The sequence below is a fragment of the Xenopus laevis genome, chromosome 9_10L, assembly GCF_017654675.1.
Source record: "Xenopus laevis strain J_2021 chromosome 9_10L, Xenopus_laevis_v10.1, whole genome shotgun sequence".
Classification (NCBI taxonomy): domain Eukaryota; kingdom Metazoa; phylum Chordata; class Amphibia; order Anura; family Pipidae; genus Xenopus; species Xenopus laevis.
The window spans coordinates 99,946,701-99,967,176 of NC_054387.1; the positions used below are offsets into that span (position 1 = coordinate 99,946,701).

A 20,476-nucleotide genomic window follows, 5' to 3' on the forward strand; every position below is an offset into this window, starting at 1 on the left:
CAGATATTATTTGACTTGTGCTGTTTTGATCATTTGTGACGATCCCTAAGCAGCACAGATCACACTGAGCATGTGCATATTCTTGGTCTTGCAAAGATGTTTAAAAAAGTTACAAGATGGTGACCCCCTGCGGCCAACTTTGAAAGCATAAATCATTTGTTTAATTAGGCTTCTGGCGCAGTAAGTTAAAGTTTATGTTTAGTATACAAAATACAGCATTTCTAACATTATTCTATTTTAGACTTTAGTTTCCCTTTAAAAGTACAGAGTGTCAGATTTCTATGTAACAAACAAGACACTACTAATTCCTCCCAAAAACTAAACTCAAATTCTTTCAAACGTACAAGGATTATTTATTCAATTAAAACAAAGGAGAGAAAAAGAGAAAAAGAACCTTGTTTTTAGTTTGATGTTTTTTTAAAACGCCACACCCGCTTAAAAACTCTCAGTGGTAATTATATGAAATCTTCCAAAGACCCGTCACCTCTACTCATTAGTTTATCACATCTCAATAATTCTATGATTTCTTAACTTTAAGACTCAATTATTAAAATGAATTGTAACACCATCACATCAGTGCCAAACAATCAATCAATAGCTATGATAAATTAATGTGGTTATTTATAAAGTGCAAGTGCTTTCTGTGTAATTGGATTATTGATGAATTAATTAGTTTAAAAATAAATCAATTATTCCACTCCCAACGTAGTCCAAATTTCTTATTTCCAAAATGAATTCAGTGCTCAACAACAAACTTCAGTGTACAATAATCAATTCTTGATAATAATTAATTGAATCCTAATTGGATTTCTAAAGTGCCAGTGCTTCCAAATTATTGATATCAATCCAAACCCATTTTATCCAATGAAATTCATAAATGAATAAAGTAGGGATCCAGGATTCGGCCGAATCCTTCTGCCCGGCCGAACCGAATCAGAATTTGCATATGCAAATTAGGGGCAGAGAGGGAAATCACGTGACTTTTTGTCACAAAAATGTTTTTCCCTTCCCGCCCCTAATTTGCATATGCAAATTAGGATTCGGATTCGGTTCGGTATTCGGCCAAATCCTTCGTGAAGGATTCGGGGGTTCGGCTGAATCCAAAATAGTGGATAAGGTTCATCCCTATAATAAAGTGACCTGTGCCAATAAGTTAGTATAAATGAATTAAAACCGGTCTATTGAGTTCATATATTTAGCCATGAAATTAGAAATAAATAGTAGGTGGAGTTGATCCCATAGAATCTAACTCAGAATCTAACTTTTGAGACCGCAGCCCTCCAGCCTCTGCCTTTCTCCCGCTTTGTGGTGCTCCCAGGGATTAGAAAAAACTGAGTTACCATGCCAAGTTTGGACATTTGTGATATATATTGTCAATATATTTACCAACTATTATACAACGCCCCAGGGCCCAGAGCAAATGTTCTCTTTTGCTTACCCTTAAGCCATCTATGGGGTACTGCAAAAAAAGGCACTAAGTTTGCCCAGGTGCGGTAACCTAGAGCAACCAATCAGCAGGTAATATTTACTGCTTTAAAAGCAAATATCTCATTGGTTGCTATTGGTTACTGCTCCTGGGAAAACTTAGTGCCTTATATTACATATGGGGGGGCTAGTCTTTTAGATACATTGTAAAAATTGCTATGCTCACTTAAATGGTGTCTGTGTTAGAACCAATATTCAAATTCACTAATTCTACCTAAAACTGAAATTCAGAGCCCAAGACTATATTGTAGAAATCCTGGAAGTCCCCTGGCACGCATAGGAGGGGGCACAAACAACTGTGAGTTTGAAATCGATGGAAGAAGATGACTGAGGGAGAAAGTTGCTATTGTGTTACAAAGAGGAACTAGAGTCTTTGCATGTAGATATATAAGGAGAGTGCAAGTCTCAATAGACAGAACAAACCACTGCAAAGTGGTACTTTCACAATGGAATTCCGGATTCTCGCTCTGATATTCCTGTTCCACTGTAAGTACATACAATTTACAAACATTCATTGTACAAAAATGATGTCTGAACTGTATATGTTTAAAATATTTTTAAAAGCTGCACTCTCTTAAAGTTGGATGCTAAGAACCAAAAGTATGAACAAAAAAGAAGATACCGGCTCCAATCTCCTTTGGACTGATTATAATCTATCAATAGAGCAAAACACTTATAAACTTAACGGGTCAAATCCCTTATTTTTATATGCATGTATATATGCATGTAATGCTCAAATTGCTCAAATTTTTACGTTGATGTAAACCGCTAGGCAATCCTTACCAAGCAGAAAAATCTGGCCTGGGTGTCCAGACCCCAGGCCCTTCACTCCAATCGTTAGATAATAGAAAACAGCCAAAGAGCTTTTCACTCACCAAGTTAGCCGAATGGTCCGGGTGCCGTGCCCCGAACCCGTAGCTTAGGCAAACTCTGTCTTCAAAATAAATCTGCACGCACTCCTGCAACCATGGCCATAGAGGTTAAAAATGTAACTTTATTCCATATTAGTTAAAAGATATGCGTCCTAAGGATGCATATCTTTTAACTAATATGGAATAAAGTTACATTTTTAACCTCCATGGCCATTGTTGCAGGAGTGCGTGCAGATTTATTTTGAAGAACCAAAAGTACACTGGACCACAAATATTTGGCGTCGTTTTCTGGAAACTGTATATTCCAGGTACATAAAAGTGCGGTTCAACAGTTCAAGGCAGTCTGCACTCCAATATCAATGTTTCTTGCATGGTGCCATTTTCAAGGTTAAAAGGATAATGCATACTACAGGTATCCGTTGTCCAGAAACCCGTTATCCAGAAAGCACAGAATTACGAAAAGACCGTCTCCCATAGACTTCATTTTATCCAAATAATCCAAATTTCAAAAAAATGATTTCCTTTTTCTCTGTAATAGTAAAACAGTACCTTGTACTTGATCCCAACTAAGATATAATTAATCCTTACTATAAGCAAAACCAGCCTATTGGGTTTATTTAAATTTTATATGATTTTGTAGTAGACAATGTATGAATTACGGAAAGATCCATTATCCGGAATGCCCCGGGTCCCCAGCATTCTGGATAACAGGTCCTATACCTGTATGTTACAGAACAACTAGTTTTTAGAAGCAATTGGTCTAATGGATTTATTATAGATTTTTAATTATTTTCCTCTCTTTTTCCAAATTTCATATTGGGGGTCACTGACCCTGGCAGCCAAAAAACAATTGCTCTGTGCGGCTACAATTTTATTGTTACTTTTTATTACTTATCTTTTTATTCCAGCCCTCTCCTATTCATATACCAGTTTCTTCTTTCAACCACTGCTAGGGTAAACTGGACCTTAGCAACCATTTAACAAAAACTGTTTTCAATAGCAATTATGTTAAAACAATTGACAATCTTTCATGAATGCATATTGGAAAAAAAAAACCTTGGTGACAAGCAGGTCACATTGCAACATGCATTTCCACTGTGATCAATGCCCTAGAATTTCCCATGTTTACCTGTGGGTCGGGCGGGTTTGGCCAACCTAAGCACACCATTTGCAGGTCGCAAACCTTACACTGCCAGGTTGCTGCTTATGGTTCTCTAGGTGCTCGCCCCGTCCCTTTTATGACATCATTGGTGGGGCGGGGCTTATAAATACAGGGCCGGCGGCAAATGCAGGTCGGGTCCACATCACTACACAGTACAGTTCTATTATTATAGAGAAAAAGGAAATCTTTTTCAAATTTTAGAATTATTTGCTAATAATGGAGTCTGTGGGAGATGGCCTTCCTATAATTCAAATCTTTCTGGAAATTGGGTTTCCAGATAAAGGATCCCATATAGGTACCAACAGGGCCAAAAGTTATCCAAGCAATATTAATATAACATCGAGACTCATTACAGGGGCATAATTAGACTCCAGTAAAACTGAGAACTTTTCTAGTCTTCAAATGTATATCTAGTGAATGACCACACTACACCTCCTTAGGGTCTGGCCACACGGGCAGATTCGGGGAGATTAGTCACCAGGCGACAAATCTCCTCTTCTTCGTGGCGACTAATCTCCCCAATCTGCTTTCCCCTGCCTTCCGCCGGCTAAAACGAAAATCGCCTGGGGGCAGGCACACGGAGCGCTTCGTTTTGCGAAGTCGCTCGAAGTTTCCTCGTGAGGCAATTACGGGCGACTTCGGAAAATGAAGTGCTCCATGTGTCTGCGCCCAGGTGATTTACAATCTGTGTGTTCGCCACGAAGAAGAGGAGATTTGTCGCCTGGCGACTAATCTCCCTCCGAATCTGCCCGTGTGGCCAGACCCTTACTGTTCTCTTACTCGCCCTTTACATTTCCGAAAAAAGAAAAAAAAGGTTTATCTCATTTTATGAGGGACTCTATTTTCTAGTACTTATATTTTTAATCTAATTCCTTCCCCAAATGGAATTGTAGGCCTCTGTATAACAGCAAATGAGTCAGACGTCTCAAATGAGATTGTGGATCCTCTGTGTGACGGAAATATTTCAGAAAACTGCATCCAGGGGAACCTTACACAAGAGGATTGGATGGATCAAAAAGAAGTTAAGGGCAAGTAACCGTAATATGTTACTTTTCTTTTATAAATGTTAATAATGTATAGTTATGTTCATTGACAAGGAATGCACATTGTATATGCCTATCACTTTAACGTGGTCCTCTACCCAAAAGCAGTTTGTTTTTTTTTGTACAATGAACGTTTCACATCCTCTGCACTCCTGGCTCTGACTTCTGGCTTGTTGAAGCCAGCTGATTAAAAGACCTAGCGGAGAACTGACTTGTGTTACATTGTTTGACAAAGATCAGAATACAAAGTGATCAATAAACTATTTTCAATAGTAATTGTGTTAAAAAAAATAAAAAAATAATATGCATATTGGAAAATTGCTTAGAATTAGATTTTCTTTCATTCCAGAACAAGAAAACCTTGGAGACAAGCAGGTCGCATTGCAACATTTATTTCCACTGTGCCCTAGAATTTCACATTTCATAACTCTCATTGCTCTGTATTCAAAGCAAATTGAAATCACATTTCATAACTCTCATTGCTCTGTATTCAAAGCAAATTGAATTATATCAGTTATGATCTCCCTTCCTTCTTCCTATTGTATAATATCTATCCAATAGGGTCAGACGTTCTACAGTATGGGACCTGTTATCCAAAATGCTCAGGACCTGGGGTTTTCCAAACAAAGGGTCTTTCTGTAACTTGGTTCTCCTTGCCTTATGTCTATTAAATATAATTTAACCATTACGTAAATCTAATAGGCTTGTTTTGTCTCCAATAAGGATTAATTATATCTTATTTGGGATCAAGTTCAAGGTACTGTTTTAATTATTACAAAGAAAAAAGGCAATCATTAAAAAAAATGAATTATTTGATTAAATGGATTCTACAGGAGATGGCATTCCTGTAATGCAAAGCTTTCTGGATAACAGGTTTCTGGAAAATGAATCCCATGCCTGTATATTGACTGTTTTCAACCAAAGCACTACAACCTCATTCCTTCTTTATTTACTTTGTTTGTGTTGTTTTTAAACTGAACTAACATCTTCTAAAATATATCTGAAAACGGTTCTAATCTTATTTTATATCAGGGCACTAGCGATCTTAATTTAATTGCTTCCCCATATGGAATTCTAGCTCCGTGTATAACAGCAAATGGGTCAGACATCTCAGGCACAATCATGGATCCTATGTGTGATAGGAACATTTCAGAAGAATACCACAATGGGAACCTTACAGAAGAGGATTGGATGGATGAAATGGGTAAGTATACCTTCATGTGTTTTTTCTTTTGCAGGATGAATATAAACAATGTATGCTTATGCGATGTCCATTAACATGAAATGTATGTTCTTTATGCACGTCATTGTAAAACCATTTCCAGGGTCAGTATAATTTAATGTAAAAAGTCCATGTCATGGTATGTGATTGATTATATTGAATAGTTTTTCAATTCAAGGCAAAAAATGACAACTACAAAAAGATCACAATTAAAAAAAAGTGTCATTTTGTGATACAATGTGTCTAACTATTAGAAATTACTAAATAGTCATCAGGCACACAGGCAGACAGATGTGTATGTATTAATGATCAAAAATAATAAATCTATTAATGCGAACTCGCACACAAACGGACCGGGGGAGGGGGAGGGGAGCCGACCGGGGTGCCTAGGGCGCCTTGTCAGCTTGTAGGCACTAAAAAATACTGGGGGAAAACCCTAAATAATAGAGGCCATATGGTATTGGGAAGTTTTGTGAAAGAATTAGGAAGTTTTTAAGGATTTAAAAAGAACTGCACAATCAGCTATTTTAAAACACAAATTAGGTCATCTATTTTTCAGTTTTTATAAAAACTAATTTTCAGTTATTATAAAAGCAGTTTTCCCAAAAAAAAAACAGGAACTTTTTTTTAAAAAAACCCTCAAATTGATAAAGCCTTGGGAGAAAAGCAAATTAAATTAGGCAAGAAAGCAGTCTTGTGGCTTATCTTATTCTTCTTGGCTCACACTGGCACCCTCCCAGTTTTTTTAAAGGGGTTGTTTACCTTTAAATTATCTTTTTAGTATGATGTAGAGAGTGATATTCTGAGACAATTTGCAATTGGTTTTCATTTTTTATTATTTGTGGTTTTTGAGTTATTTAGCTTTTTGTTCAGCCACTCTACAGTCTGCAGCTCCAGTAATAGGGTCTGAATTACGCTAGTAACCATGCATTGATTTTAGGGATGCACCAAATCCAGGATTCAGCCTTTTTCAGCAGTATTCGGATTCGGCCAAATTCTTCTGCCCGGGGCGAACCAAATCCTAATTTGCATATGCAAATTAGGGGCTGGGAGGGAAATTGTGTGACTTCTTGTCACAAAACAAGGAAGCAATAAATTTTCCCCCTTCCCACCCCTAATTTGCATATGCAAAATTAGGATTCTGATTTGGATCTCGAAGGATTCAGGGGTTTGACCAAATCCAAAATAGTGGATTCGGTGCATCCCTAATTGATTTTAATAATACAATTACGAGAGGGCCTGAATAAAATGATGGATAATAAAAAGTAGCAATAACAAATGTGTTACAGAGCATTTGTCTTTAGATGGGGTCAGTGACCCTCATTTGAAAGCTGGATAGAGTCAGAAGAAGAAGGCAAACTATAAAAAAATAAATAATGAAGACCAATTGAAAATTTGCTTAGAATTGGCCGTTCTATAACATACCAAACGTTAACTAGAGTTGCAAAGTGTTGACACATAACCCTAACAAACGAAGTCCCTTAGACATTTGCTTGCATTAGGTCTATCATTTTATAATAACAAGTAATTGACTAGAACATACAGCTAACCCTTGGAAGCTCTATATAAAGATGTATACAAGTTATTTTACATGTAAATATACTATTTTCACATCTGCTAAAAAAAATATTAAGTTCCGCTCCAGTTTTAAAGCCAGCTGCATTTGTGTTGCCAGTGTATGATTTTACTGCAGGGACAAAGTTGTGTTTGTGAAGCTCAATTCATCTATATTTACATACTTTAGCACAGATACTTTTTATACACACAAAGAAAAAATGCCTGGCCCTGTATGTACAAAGCTATGTACATGTAGTTCTGCACAATAACGAACATAATAAAGGCAGAAGTACAATACGATTAATGCCCTGATTCAACCATTAAGGAAATACTGTAAAATACTTGGAATTCCCCAAAGAAATGCATTTGATCGGGTCATTTGGATATATTGTAAATAATATGAATATGCATAGTGGTCAGCCATGAAGGTTTTTTGTAGGAAAGACCCTAAATCAAAGTATTCCTATACCGTAGTGGGGAGTTTCCTGAATGGGCTGGGAATTTATTAAAAACCACCCATGATTTGACAAGAAACAATTAGTACTTATAATTTCTACAATTAATTCTGTCACAGATGACTAAATCTAACAGTAAGCTCTATATAATGTAGGTAACTGATGGGGTTTTATAAAAGCCAAAGTCTGCTTGTTAACATATTGCTTTGTCTCCTCCGGGGATGTACCACTATTAGCTGATGTTAATTACTGTATATAAAGTAAGCCTGCCTTTTCTGGCACAGCTGTACCAACTTCCTCTGTTGGGGTTGTCCTGCTTCCCTTCCCATTTTTCTTATTTCCTCTTTTTCTCCCCCCCCATCTTGTGCTAAGGAACAGGCCAGGAAACCACACTAACACCGACTTCTGCAGTTAAATGGACCCAGTCGGTATGTTAAAGAGGGAAATCGCAGAGCCCAGTAAGGGACAACTGTTTAGGATTATAGTAAAGAAGCACAGTATAATACACAGCACATAATTATAAACACAGCCTGAAGCAACATTTTTTTCCTTTTTTTTTTGTTGTTGTTGTTAATACCCGTCACAGAGGTATTGTAAGTCAGAGCTGTACTATTTACACATGATGGGTCAATATCTGGAAAATGAGCATTCTGGATAACAGTTCCCATATTTGTACAGTATTAATAAAAATGAAATGTTACACTGGAACAGAGAGTTCTGCCATGTAGTATATTGTAAAAGTATTTGATCTTTTCATATTTAATTGCAAAGCAAACTTTTGTGTCCCTCAAATAAATGCCCTTTTAAATGCAAGAGTACTAATAGATCTAACAGATCTTTTTACAAAGTTCAAGAAAAACGGAAGAATTGGAAACATAAACTCATATCATGGTTCGGGTGCATAAATGCAATTACAATGCAGGCCCCATGTCTTCTTAGGGTAGTACTACACGGACGATTTTGGAGCGATCCTACGCGCTGCGCAAAAACGCAGGCATCAAATCAGATGTGATGGAAATAAGATAAGTGAACGCATTGTCGGATGGTGTCGCAGCATTGATCCGAAGCAACACGTCTGTCAGACAACGTGACTTCATCCGACAATGCGTTTTTGCGCAGCGCGTGACCGCTCCAAAATCGTCCGTGTAGTCCTTCCCTAAATATCAGACACTTCCTTGGAACACAGAACAAAATTTAAATATTAACAGCTGATGTTTATAAACTGTCAGTTATCCACACAGGTAGTTGGCTGTCCAAAACATAACAGGCCTCATTTACAAAGTGCAAGGAAGGGTACAAGGTACAAAAAAACAATTGCAAGGCAAACAGGTGTCCTCTCCCCCACCCCCTACTAATCCCCTAACTTGTTCATTATTCAGACGTGCAAGTTAAAAAGTGCAGGGATAGTGCGCACCCACCATTGGTGCAAAGGGAAAATATGCAGTGGTCTCATGTGCTTGTTAAATGAGTGGTACAAGTCCCATAGTGCTCTTCACTTGTGTTCAGGCCTTAGAGCCAAGCAGCCCAAGAAGCTTCAGCCTTGTGCCTTTATACAATCATGGAACTCCTTGGTGGCTTATAATATCCTAATATTTTACAACAGGCAGTACATTATTCACTATATTATTAAAAACTAGGGATGCAGAATTCGGATTTGGCTGAATCCTTCTGCCCGGCTGAACCAAATTAAGGTCGGGGAGGGAAATCGCATGACTTTTTGTCACAAAACAAAGAAGTAAATAATGTTTTTCCCCTTCCCACCCCTAATTTGCATATGCATATTAGGATTTAGTTCGGTATTTGGCCGAATCTTTCGCAAAGGATTCGGGGGTTCGGCCGAATCCAAAATAGTGGATTCGGTGCATCCCTATTAAAAAAAATAACGCGCTATCATCCTTTAGTTCTGAACTGCCATCATGGGTTTTTATTATTGCTTTGTCTATGGGGTAAATTTATCAAAGAGTGAAGTTCCGCCACTAGAGTGAAATTCCGCAGCTCTCAATTCATTTCTATGGGATTTTGAAAGGCGAATTTATCAATGGGTGAAAGTTCACCCTTTGATAAATACGCCTATAAAAATCCCATAGAAATGAATGGAGAGTGGCGGAATTTCACTCTAGTGGCGGAACTTCAGTATTAACTTCACTCTTTGATAAATATACCCCTATGTATGCAAGTATTTTACATTAGGGCATATGATCTGAGGAAGAGAATGAATGTGGATGAGAAATTCATATACTGTGTAAATTAATTCTTTTCACTATAAAATCTGAGGATTTTTTTTCACTTTTTCTGAACATAAATCTCATACAAATAATGCACAAAAGCTAATTTACTCACTGACAAATGGGGAAGTTGTGCTATGTAAAGAAGCAATGTTTTCTCTATCACAGCATTGAATGGATCATTCAGAAAACCACACAATTTGCAAAAGAGAGGACTAATACAGTTAACTAAAGCCATTCGATGTGTAACCGGCCGATCGTCTTTGCGTTACCTTGGATATGGATGCCACTGTGGGCCAGGGGGGAAAGGAGGCCCAATAGATGCTACTGATTGGTATGTTACTTAAAGTACTGTTTGCACATAGTAAATTATGATGTCATTGATTCAATTCTAGTTTAATGACTAAATATTATACATTTTACAACTCTGCTTTTAAATTTCCCAAAATGCACACTAAGGGGCAGATTTATTAAGAGTCGAATTGAAGATTCAAATTCAAATTTTCAATTTTTTAAAAGGTCAAAACTCTCAAATTCGGATTGGGAATCATCCAAACTCAATTTGAGTTTTAATTCAAATTTGAATAAGAATTTTAAGATTTAGCATACTCTTTAAAAACTCGAATTTGACTATTCGCCACCTAAACCCTGCGGAGTTCATGTATAAGTCAATGGGAGAGGTCCAGGGACCAAATTGGACATGTTATTAGCCTTCCTGACATTCTAGTTTTTTTCTGAGAAAAAACTCCAATAGAGTTTATTTGAATTAGATTCGAATTCGACGCGAGTTTTGCGAGTCGGTAAAATTTGTGCGAGTTTCAGATATTCAATTTTTTTAAGAAATAACCCCCAATCGAATTTCGAGTACATTTGAACATAAAGGAGTTTAAAAAAACTCACATGAATTTGAAATTCGACCTTTGATAAATGTGCCTCCCCGTGAATTTGTCAATAAATCAGTATCTGTGGCTCATATTGCTTGTAACTGTGGTGTTAACCATATAAACATTTTCACTTACAAGCCCCAAAACACAATAGTACACAGATAATTGACGAATTCTAGTTACAATTGTTGAAGAAGGTGTATCCTATGTGCACTATATATATATATATATATATATATATATATATATATATATATATATATATATATATATATATATATATATATATTGCAACCTGTATATGCAGCACATAAAAAGTAGAAACAGAGAGGGCAAACATTGAAATAAATATCTCTTAAAGGGGAACTATCGTGAACATGAAAATTTATTATAAGCTTGCTGAAGCAGTTGGGTGTCAAATATTCATTGACAGTTCGATCCAATATATCTTATAACAGGGGCTTCCTTTCCTAGCAAATGATTGCAGTATAAACAAAATCTAACAAAATAACTGCCTTTTGCACAAATTCTGCATGTAGAGAGACAGGATTTCTGGTGAGCTCTAATACATCTTCTAAGCAAAAGGAGCCCCCCTATAAGATATATCGGATCATTCATCTGATACCCAACTCCTGAATGAAGACAGAATAAGGAGAAATGGATGCTGAGAGTGGAATAGTGAAGATAAACTTGATTATTTCAGAAACAATACAGAATTTTTAATTGATTGTATTTAGAAAGTTTCTTATTTCAGTATGCTGAAGCAATAGTTCCCTTTTAAGAATATATGAAGTGTCCCACTTTGAGAGTTATTCCATAGGCTGGGAGCACTGGCCTGGAGGAAAAGTTTAGTGATTTATTTCACGAGGGGGAAGGGGGGATTGGGCAATATCTTGGCACCCCTAGTGAAATAAACTTTACATGGGCTTTAATCATTTATACACTCTTTATGTCGCTGATGTTTCTAATTCCAAAAACAATGTAGCAGGTCAGTTTACCTCCAGCCAATACAGGTGATTCTGCACAGGTAAATCAACTGCCATCTGATACGTTGTTTCAATAGTCATAAATAGCAGTGCAGAGAATAGCAAAGGACTGATATTGCTACCTGCCGCAATTGGGTTTATACATATTTAAACCATGTAACAAATGTATATTGATCTTTTATTTTTCATTTTTGAGATAAACCCTCACAGAAGTAATAATAAAATATTTCCCTCCCCTGCAAGGTGTTGCCATGCTCACGACTGTTGTTATAAAGAATCAAAAAGACATCGCTGCAAACCAAAGATAGGAAGCTACAAATGGAGCTGTAGCAACAGAACTTTTCATTGTCGTAAGTGTTATGAAAGAGCTCATTAAGAGCTCCATAAGCAGTCTAATACCATATCTGTAAAAGTGAAATTACTAGGAAGACATAATATAAGCTTAATTTCATGCAAATAATTCCCTTTTTCAATATGGTCAGTTAAAATGGGTGTTACTAAAACAATCAAGTGCACCCATATATATACCTTATAATGAGAAGTCTTTCCCATAAACCTTGGAGAAGTAAGAGCAGGGCCCGCTACATTTGCATTGCTTCTCCAGACAGTACACTTAGGGGCAAATTCATCAAGGGTCGAATTTCGAGGGGTTAAATCCCTCGAAATTCGACTGGGGAATAGAATCGAATAGACAATTTGGGCAAATTTACGCGCTGGCGAATAGTCAAATTGGCGAATATTCGCCAGGCGAATAGGCGCTCGATCAAATATTCGCTCGAAGGATTTTCATTCGATCAAATGCCTTTTTATTCGATCAAAATCTTGGAAAACAAGCCTATGGGACTTTCCCATAGGCTTTTAAAGCAATTCGGTAGGTTTTAGGTGGCGAAGTAGGCAGTCGAAGTATTTTTAAAAGAGACAGTACTTCGACTATCGAATGGGCGAATAGTCGCAACGTTTTTGCGCTCGATCCAGTACTTCGACTATCGAATGGCGAATAGTCGCAGCGTTTTTGCGCTCGATCTATTCGAATCATTCTACTCAGGCGAATTTACGCCAATTCGATAGTCGAGGAGCACAAAAATTCAAAGTTTTTTTACTTCGAATCCTTCACTCGAAGTTAGTGAATCGGCCCCTAAATTGGTGAAATTAGGTGTATAGTATTTGCTGGTTACACAAAAACAAAGCTAATAAAGATAAATGAAGTAACAGTAATGCCCAAACATAAAAATGTCAGGCGCCTAATATTAGAAAAGCTCTCTGGCCAGTGGTACTTTGGTTGGTCCAGGGATCCCCCCTTTGAGCCACATAGAAATTTAAAAGAAGTTGGGGGAACAATATAAGCATGTAAAAACTTCTTGGGGTGCCAAATATGAGCTGTGATTGGCTGTTTGGCAGTACACCTGGTTTTTATGAAACCAGGAATTCAAAAATAAGCACCTGCTTTAAGGCCACTGGGAGCAACATCCAAGAGGTTGGTGACCAACATGTTGTCTACGAGCCACTGGTTGCGGATCAGTGGGTTAGTGGGACAAGCAAGCTTGAAACACATTTTTTATTTGGGGATATGTGGACTACTGCCTACTTATATGACCCATTAAGAACAAATGATGATGATGTGGATAGAGCTTAATTTAGCAACAAAGAAAGATTTAAGGCACAATCTAAGTTATTTCCAACGAGCTGATACAGTCCTCCAACGTGCCGGAAAATCAAACTTGCCCGATCAACATCTGGCTGATTTTTTTGCCGGCTAACCCTCATACACAGGCAGATATGCTGAATACTCGGTCTTAAAGACTTGAATCAGCAGTTAAATCTGCCCGTGTACGGCCTCCATAAAATCCTTATCTGTCCAATTTTCCATCATCTTTCCAAGGTACATAAAAAGGATATTCACCTACAGGCAACACTATAATTGCTGGGATTGTGGGAATCCCTTCCCAACTCATGGGCTATTTCTTGCAGTCACTGGTATTAAAGGTACTAGTATCAGACTGACTACAATGCATTTGGAGCAAGAAAACATTTTGAGAAAAAAAAATATTTAATCCAATACATTAGGGGGCAGATTTGTCAAGGGTCGAAAACCCCCAGATTTTTTTAATAAATTTTGGTTGGTCTTTTTTTATTCAAAATTCGACCCTTGGTATATCTGCCCCTAGGTATGAGAAAAAAGGGCCTTTGACTCCAATGCATTTGGGGCCAGAAGAAAGAGCCATTAATTCCAGTGCATCTGGAGCAAGAAATATGCTAATTGACTGACTGAAGCAGTTTGTAGATGAGGCTACAGCATCTTTTAAAGGAACAGAAACACCAAAAAATGAAAGTGCTTTAAAGGAATGACAATATAATGTACTGTTGCCCTGCACTGGTAAAGATGGTGTGATTGCTTCAGAAACTCTACTATAGTTTATATAAAGAAACTGCTGTGTAGCCATAGAGGCAGCCATTTAAGTACAGATTACACAGTAGATAACAGATAAATTCTGAAGAATCCCATTGTATACTACAGAGTTTATCTGTTATCTGCTGTAACCTGTGCCTTTTCTCCTTTGAATGGCTGCCCCCATAGCTACACAGCAGCTTGTTTATATAAACAATAGTAGAGGTTCTGAAGCAAACACACCAGTTGTACCTGTGCAGGGCAACACTACATTATATTTCCATTACTTTAAAAAGCTGAAATTTTTTGGTGTTACTGTTCCTTAAACGTCTGACTAAACGTCTGTCTAAATGGATACTTAAAACGATAGGTGGACCCTCATATAGTATCCATCCATTCAGTACACACATACATAGTTTTGAAACTGCTATAAGGACATTTCCAGAGTTTTTTTTTTTTTTTTTTAAATAAATGTGCATTCTACAGCTCATCAGTGCTGGGTGGTCTCTACCTTTAACAACTGCCCATTAGGTGCGTGGCACACTAAAAAAATAAAATAAGCCTAACTGATCAGAGAGAGAAGTAATAAATAAATAGTGGTACAGATATAGCTCTACACTAATGGCTGAGAGGAAAATGACAAATAAACCCATTTACAAATTGCACTTCTTAGACTTCTGGCAACAAGCTTACATTTCATTAAAATAAAACTTCCGTGTTAACAAGCAATATGATTTGTTTTTAAGATTTACAAACCAAAGTTGATGTTTCCTACCCCAAATATATCAGCTGTAGCAGGACAAGTGTTATGTAGTTGGACCTGGCATATATTATAAATGATATAAATGATGTGGATCAGAATTCTAACGTTTTTTGTTTTGCCTTTCAGCTGCACAGTCAAGTTGGTGCAAGAGTTTTGTTTGCAACTGTGACCGTGAATTTTCAAGATGCATAAGTAGAGCCCGTTTCAACTCTATTCTTATCCTTTATCCTAATGGTAGATGTAGGAAACCCCCACAACCTTGCAGATAAAGGGTGTTTTTCAGATAAGAATGCTTATATCTACTAAATCTCTTTCACAGTATTGTGATACATCACAGGATTTAGTGTTGCTCCTACATGTATTTTGCAGCAATTTATCATCAAATGATAAATTATATAGCTTGCTTTTTTTTGTAACCAATATTTTAAGCTGGATTTTTTGTTGTACATAGTTTCCTTTTATGACTGAACTGCATAAGATTCAACTCATACGGGGGAAGGCATCATATTTTGGTGGTCTTTTACTTTCTGTGTTTGAGTATGAGTTGCACAGCATGTCCTTCAATGTCTTACCTCATCTTATCTGATATATGAACAAAGAATGTTCTTTTAAACTTTCTATATCATTTCCCAAATACATCAGGTAAACCTAGAATCCATAGGTATTTTGTTGACAAAGTAAATCTGTAGTCTCTTTAAAAGTCTCTACATATTGTGACAGAGATTGGAATACCAACCAATTGCCGACAGCTATGTCTGACAGTAGGTGGTGTCATATATATTTTTGAAACATATTCAATACAGTATTTATGAGTAGTTGCAGGACTGTGCTATGAACATCAGTTCCCATTGAATCGATTTGGTATCCTCGTAGTTTTTTTTATCTTGCCCAGGGATCTGCATGATTTCTGCAAAGCATTAACCTTATCCATAATTATTAATGATGTCAACCTTAAATAAGATACAGGTTTTGGGCCTCCGGCAAGGCACCTCGAGGGCAGTTGCCTGTAATATTTAAGTTATTTAATGTACTAAGAAATGGACATTCGCAATAAAAACTGCGCACAACAGTGGTTGTAAGGGTTAACCCATATAATGCGCAACATCACAAGTACAAGGATAAACTTCCAGTTTTGAAAGTCAAGGTTTCAGTATATGGAAGCATTTTGTGTACTATAATATGCAGGGGTTTGTTTAGAACATTTATATGGGCTCCACTAATCTACTGTGTTAGGCTGGGATTCTCCAAGTATATACACATGCTGTATTTAATACTGTAAATGTACACCTTAAGCCTATAATGCTTTTTTTAATTTTCCACATTTTTGTTTTTGTACCATGGGCCGGCACTTATCAAAAAACAAAAACACCACCAGTTTGGGTTCTTTGCAGCAGAGTTCTGCCATCTTCCTCCCTACTCCCAGGTATCACTTGTGCCACCATGGAAAACTACCTGGCCAGTGTTTTATTTATTTCTTTTTTTAAGAAGTGCAGAAAGCAAGAGATTTTGGTAACCCCAAGAAATTTGGAATTTCCTTCTTTGAATGCAATACAATTTAAAGACTTGAAGTGCACATGCCAACATGGGTGTATTTACTATTAGACCAAAGTGACCCAATGCTTAGACCAGCAACGATTGATGCAGATTCAACATAATTTACAATTTAAGTACTCGTTTTGTTTATCTTGCCTGGCTTACTTTCTGTTGCAGTATGACAAAATAAACCTATGTAATAATATATATCCAACTTAATGTAATGCCTATTACTGGCTGAAGGCTTTTTTCAACTTTGAATAAACTCACGTTAAAAAAAACTTGAATGTTTGCTTATTTCTTTAAAAAAAAAAAATCTGAATACAAATTTACAAGCTTAAATAATTTAAATTTTGCCTAGGGCAGCTCCCATTGACTTATACATGACCTCTCTAGCTTTTGTGTGCTGCAGTTCTACTTTGTAATTTTTTCAGCATAATAAATACTTGATTTGAAGGTTTAATTAGAGTTTGTGAGTTGTAGTGAGAAAAAACGCACAGGAAAAAAACAAAATTGAACGTGTTTGAAAAAATTTGAAGTACAATTTATCATACGATCGTAAAACTACATGCTTAAACCCCTTTTGTCCCTGACATACATAATAAACATCCTATAAAATTTCTGTCATATGCTTTGGGAGTGTCAGCTAATGAAACTATAGCAGGGAGAGATTAACATTTCTTATGACTAAAAAAAAACACCACAAAGAAATCAGAAATGTCAAATATATCACCCAAGGGGATCAATGACTGAAACAAGTAAACTGGAATAATGAAGGGGCAGATATACCAAAAATGTTCTCGATATGAGAAAAAAAATATAGCAAAAAATTAATATACATGCGAATATTTTCTAAAACCTTGAACACTTGGGAATTATTTATTAAAAAAAACTGTGAAGTCACCAGCAAGCTAAAGATGGTGGGTTTCTATAGAAGGTCTGCCTGCTGTGACTGCTTACCTTGTGTCAGCTTTAAAAGGGATCAGTACTGAAATTAACTGGCCCCTGTATTGTTTACACCTCAAATTCAGACTATAAAATCCTGCATTATTCACACATGTAATCCTCCTGCATTGTTCACATCTGTAAACAGTGGTGTAGCTAGACATTACAAGGCCCCAAAACACATTATTATTCAGGACCCCAAATATCTAGAGGTTGACCTTTTTACAGTTCTTTATTGAAATTGTATATGAAAAAGGGCCTCATGGGGTCCCTATACCTCCAAATTATGCCCCTGCCTATAACACCTCTATTGTTCATACTCCTAAAGCCCTTCACTGTACCTCAGACCCACACTGAAAGTGACCACATTGTTCACACCTAATACAAACTGCTGGAAGGGCACCATTGTGTCACTTTATGTAGCACAGTATGAACTTTTCAGAGTGGTCCTGATAGGTTTCCCAGTCTCCTGCTCTATTCTGCCTGCCCTAGGTTCTGTGTGTGCCACACTCTGCCTGCCCTACACTGCCTGTATGTGCCATGCTCTGCCTGCACTATACTCCCTGTGTGCCATATTCTGCCTACCCTATGCTCGTGTGTGCCATACTCTGCCTGCCCTATGCTCCCTGTTTGTGCCATACTCTGCCTGCCCTATGCTCCCTGTTTGTGCCATACTCTGCCTGTCCTATGCTACCCGACACTGGAAATAGCGCAAATCCGAAAACACATCTGAAAACCCGTCGAGGTCATCTAGGAGTCAATGGCAGAGATCCCTTGAACCATTTGAAGCGGTTAATAACCTTCATGATGTTCTTTTAAGTTTTTTTCGGAGGGTTTTGCCCGAAAACTCAAATAATTTGAGTGATTCAAAGATGTTCCTGTGGAAAACTCAATCAATAGTTTAGTTCAAGAGTTTTCGGGTTGCACAACTCTAACTCGCAGAATCTATTCTTCTTCCATTCACGTTTTTATCTTTAGTAAGATACCATTCAAGTTGTGAGCTCATTCGAGGTATAAAGAAACTCTTAACATTTCGACTGACCTTTAATTATTAAAGTCCCTTGTCTTTCATTTCCCAGAGGGATCATGGCAACAAAGAAGAAATAATTCCATCAGGGTAGGAAATAATCGGATAATACATTAGTCATGTTTAGAAGACCAAAGTAAAACATAAATCTCAATCTCTTTATTTAATTTAAACCAAATCTTAAAAAAAGCTCAGAAATGCAAATTCACAGTACTAGAATACAAAAAAAAAAAATCAACATTTACATTTATAGATCACTCAAAACATCATCATTCCATCATTATTATTAAACAAGATCATACCTATAATTATGTATAGACATACGCAGCTGTATCTGGAAATTAAAAAAGTTCCAATACACTTTAAGGGGATTTCTCTGCAAACAGTCATGTATGGTTTACTAGAAAGATGAATGTAAGGTTTAGACATCATTTTTGTTGTTGTTGCTCTAAAACTTTTGAAATGCCTTAAATATGAGTAATCATTTCAGGAATAAAAGCAAAATTGATTCCAAAGAAAAAAATGCCCACCGATAATTCATAAAAGATGGTTTAGGCCAAGGATATGAAATGAGTTTCTATTTAGTGGTTGACAAACAAGTGCATTCAGCAGCTGTAGACTGTAGTAAGGATTCACAAACCTTCAAATCCTAGGCCTAATATACTAAGTGCAGGGCATGGCACATAAGCAAAAAAATCATGTGTGATTGCACCTGTGACAAAATGGTTGACACAGGTCGGATATGGGTGTATAATATACATGCTCCTAAACAACACTTGATTTTTAGCTGCCCTTTTGCCCTGCATAATTTGCCACAGAAATGTTTTACTTTTCCACAAGTCCATGTAATGGGACCCAATGCCAATATAAGAAACAAATGAACATAATTTAAACAGAGGTAAATAAATAAAGAAAACCTTCATGCAGCAATGGGCTTGTTATCACTGTAACACCATGAATGGTCAGGGAAAAAGTATGGTTCTACAAGATTTATGAAGGATGGAAAATGCTTTCAGAGAATAAAAAAATCCACAATGACAGGTTCTAACCTTTCCAGGAATTGCTAAGTATCTATTTTTCCTATTTGCCAGTCCAACACCTCCTAAGCATTTTGATAATGTATCAGAATCTCTGAACTGTATGGTCATTGGTTTGTATGTAGGCTACGTAATGACTGGTTCATTGTGATTGTACCATCAGCTGACTAAAACAAAAGGATAGGGAAACAGATGACTATATTTGCTCATGTAAGGAGTCACCCCACAATACATGAGCCTTCACCTCTGTAGAATGCTCCAGCAGGCTAAAGAGTTGGATCATTGCAATCTGGTCATGCACAGCAAAGGTGCACTGCTCCATAACAAACATCTCACTGTTCCATGATCCCATGACATGAACACCATTCTCTAGACATTTTAAACATTCAATTATAATTTTTCCCGTAATAATAAAAAGCAAAAAAAGGAAAAAAACTGTCCTCTATGTATACACAAAGAATGGAATCTACCTATCACTGCACACGAGGGGCAGTTTTCAGCCAGAAAACGTGAGCGTTTAATGTCTGATATCTGTTGTGTGTGCATAGTTAAATGTGGATTCCTATCCTGACAACTTGCATGGGAAAAAACAGTGTGAAATAGCCATTGACTAAGGGAATGCTTTCCTGAAACGCGTAAGGCGATGATGTTACCCACCATGATACAATAAAGATACCTCTTTATACTTATCCGGAGTACCGCCGGGAATATTTTTCTTTTGAAATAGCAATTACCTTCATTTTACGAGGCACTCAGTCACTACAACAAGAGGTAGGTTTTTCCTATACGGTTTAGCAATACATAAATCGTATACAACCGCCGATTAGTAACCTCACAATATTTCTATGCCTCTTCTACATTCAAAACGCATCAAAGACTCAATACTTCAAGAAC

General features: G+C 37.0%; 1 protein-coding gene across 1 annotated transcript; it reads left to right on the plus strand.

Moving 5' to 3' along the window:
* Positions 1–1,626: 1,626 nt before the first annotated feature.
* LOC108701528 (phospholipase A2) lies at positions 1,627–16,844 on the plus strand. Its single transcript, XM_018236306.2, has 6 exons — positions 1,627–1,971; positions 4,413–4,547; positions 5,641–5,766; positions 10,190–10,355; positions 12,135–12,241; positions 15,167–16,844. The coding sequence occupies exons 1-6, from the start codon at positions 1,932–1,934 to the stop codon at positions 15,307–15,309; spliced, it is 717 nt and encodes a 238-aa protein (XP_018091795.2). The 5' UTR covers positions 1,627–1,931; the 3' UTR covers positions 15,310–16,844.
* The last annotated feature ends 3,632 nt before the right edge of the window (positions 16,845–20,476 follow it).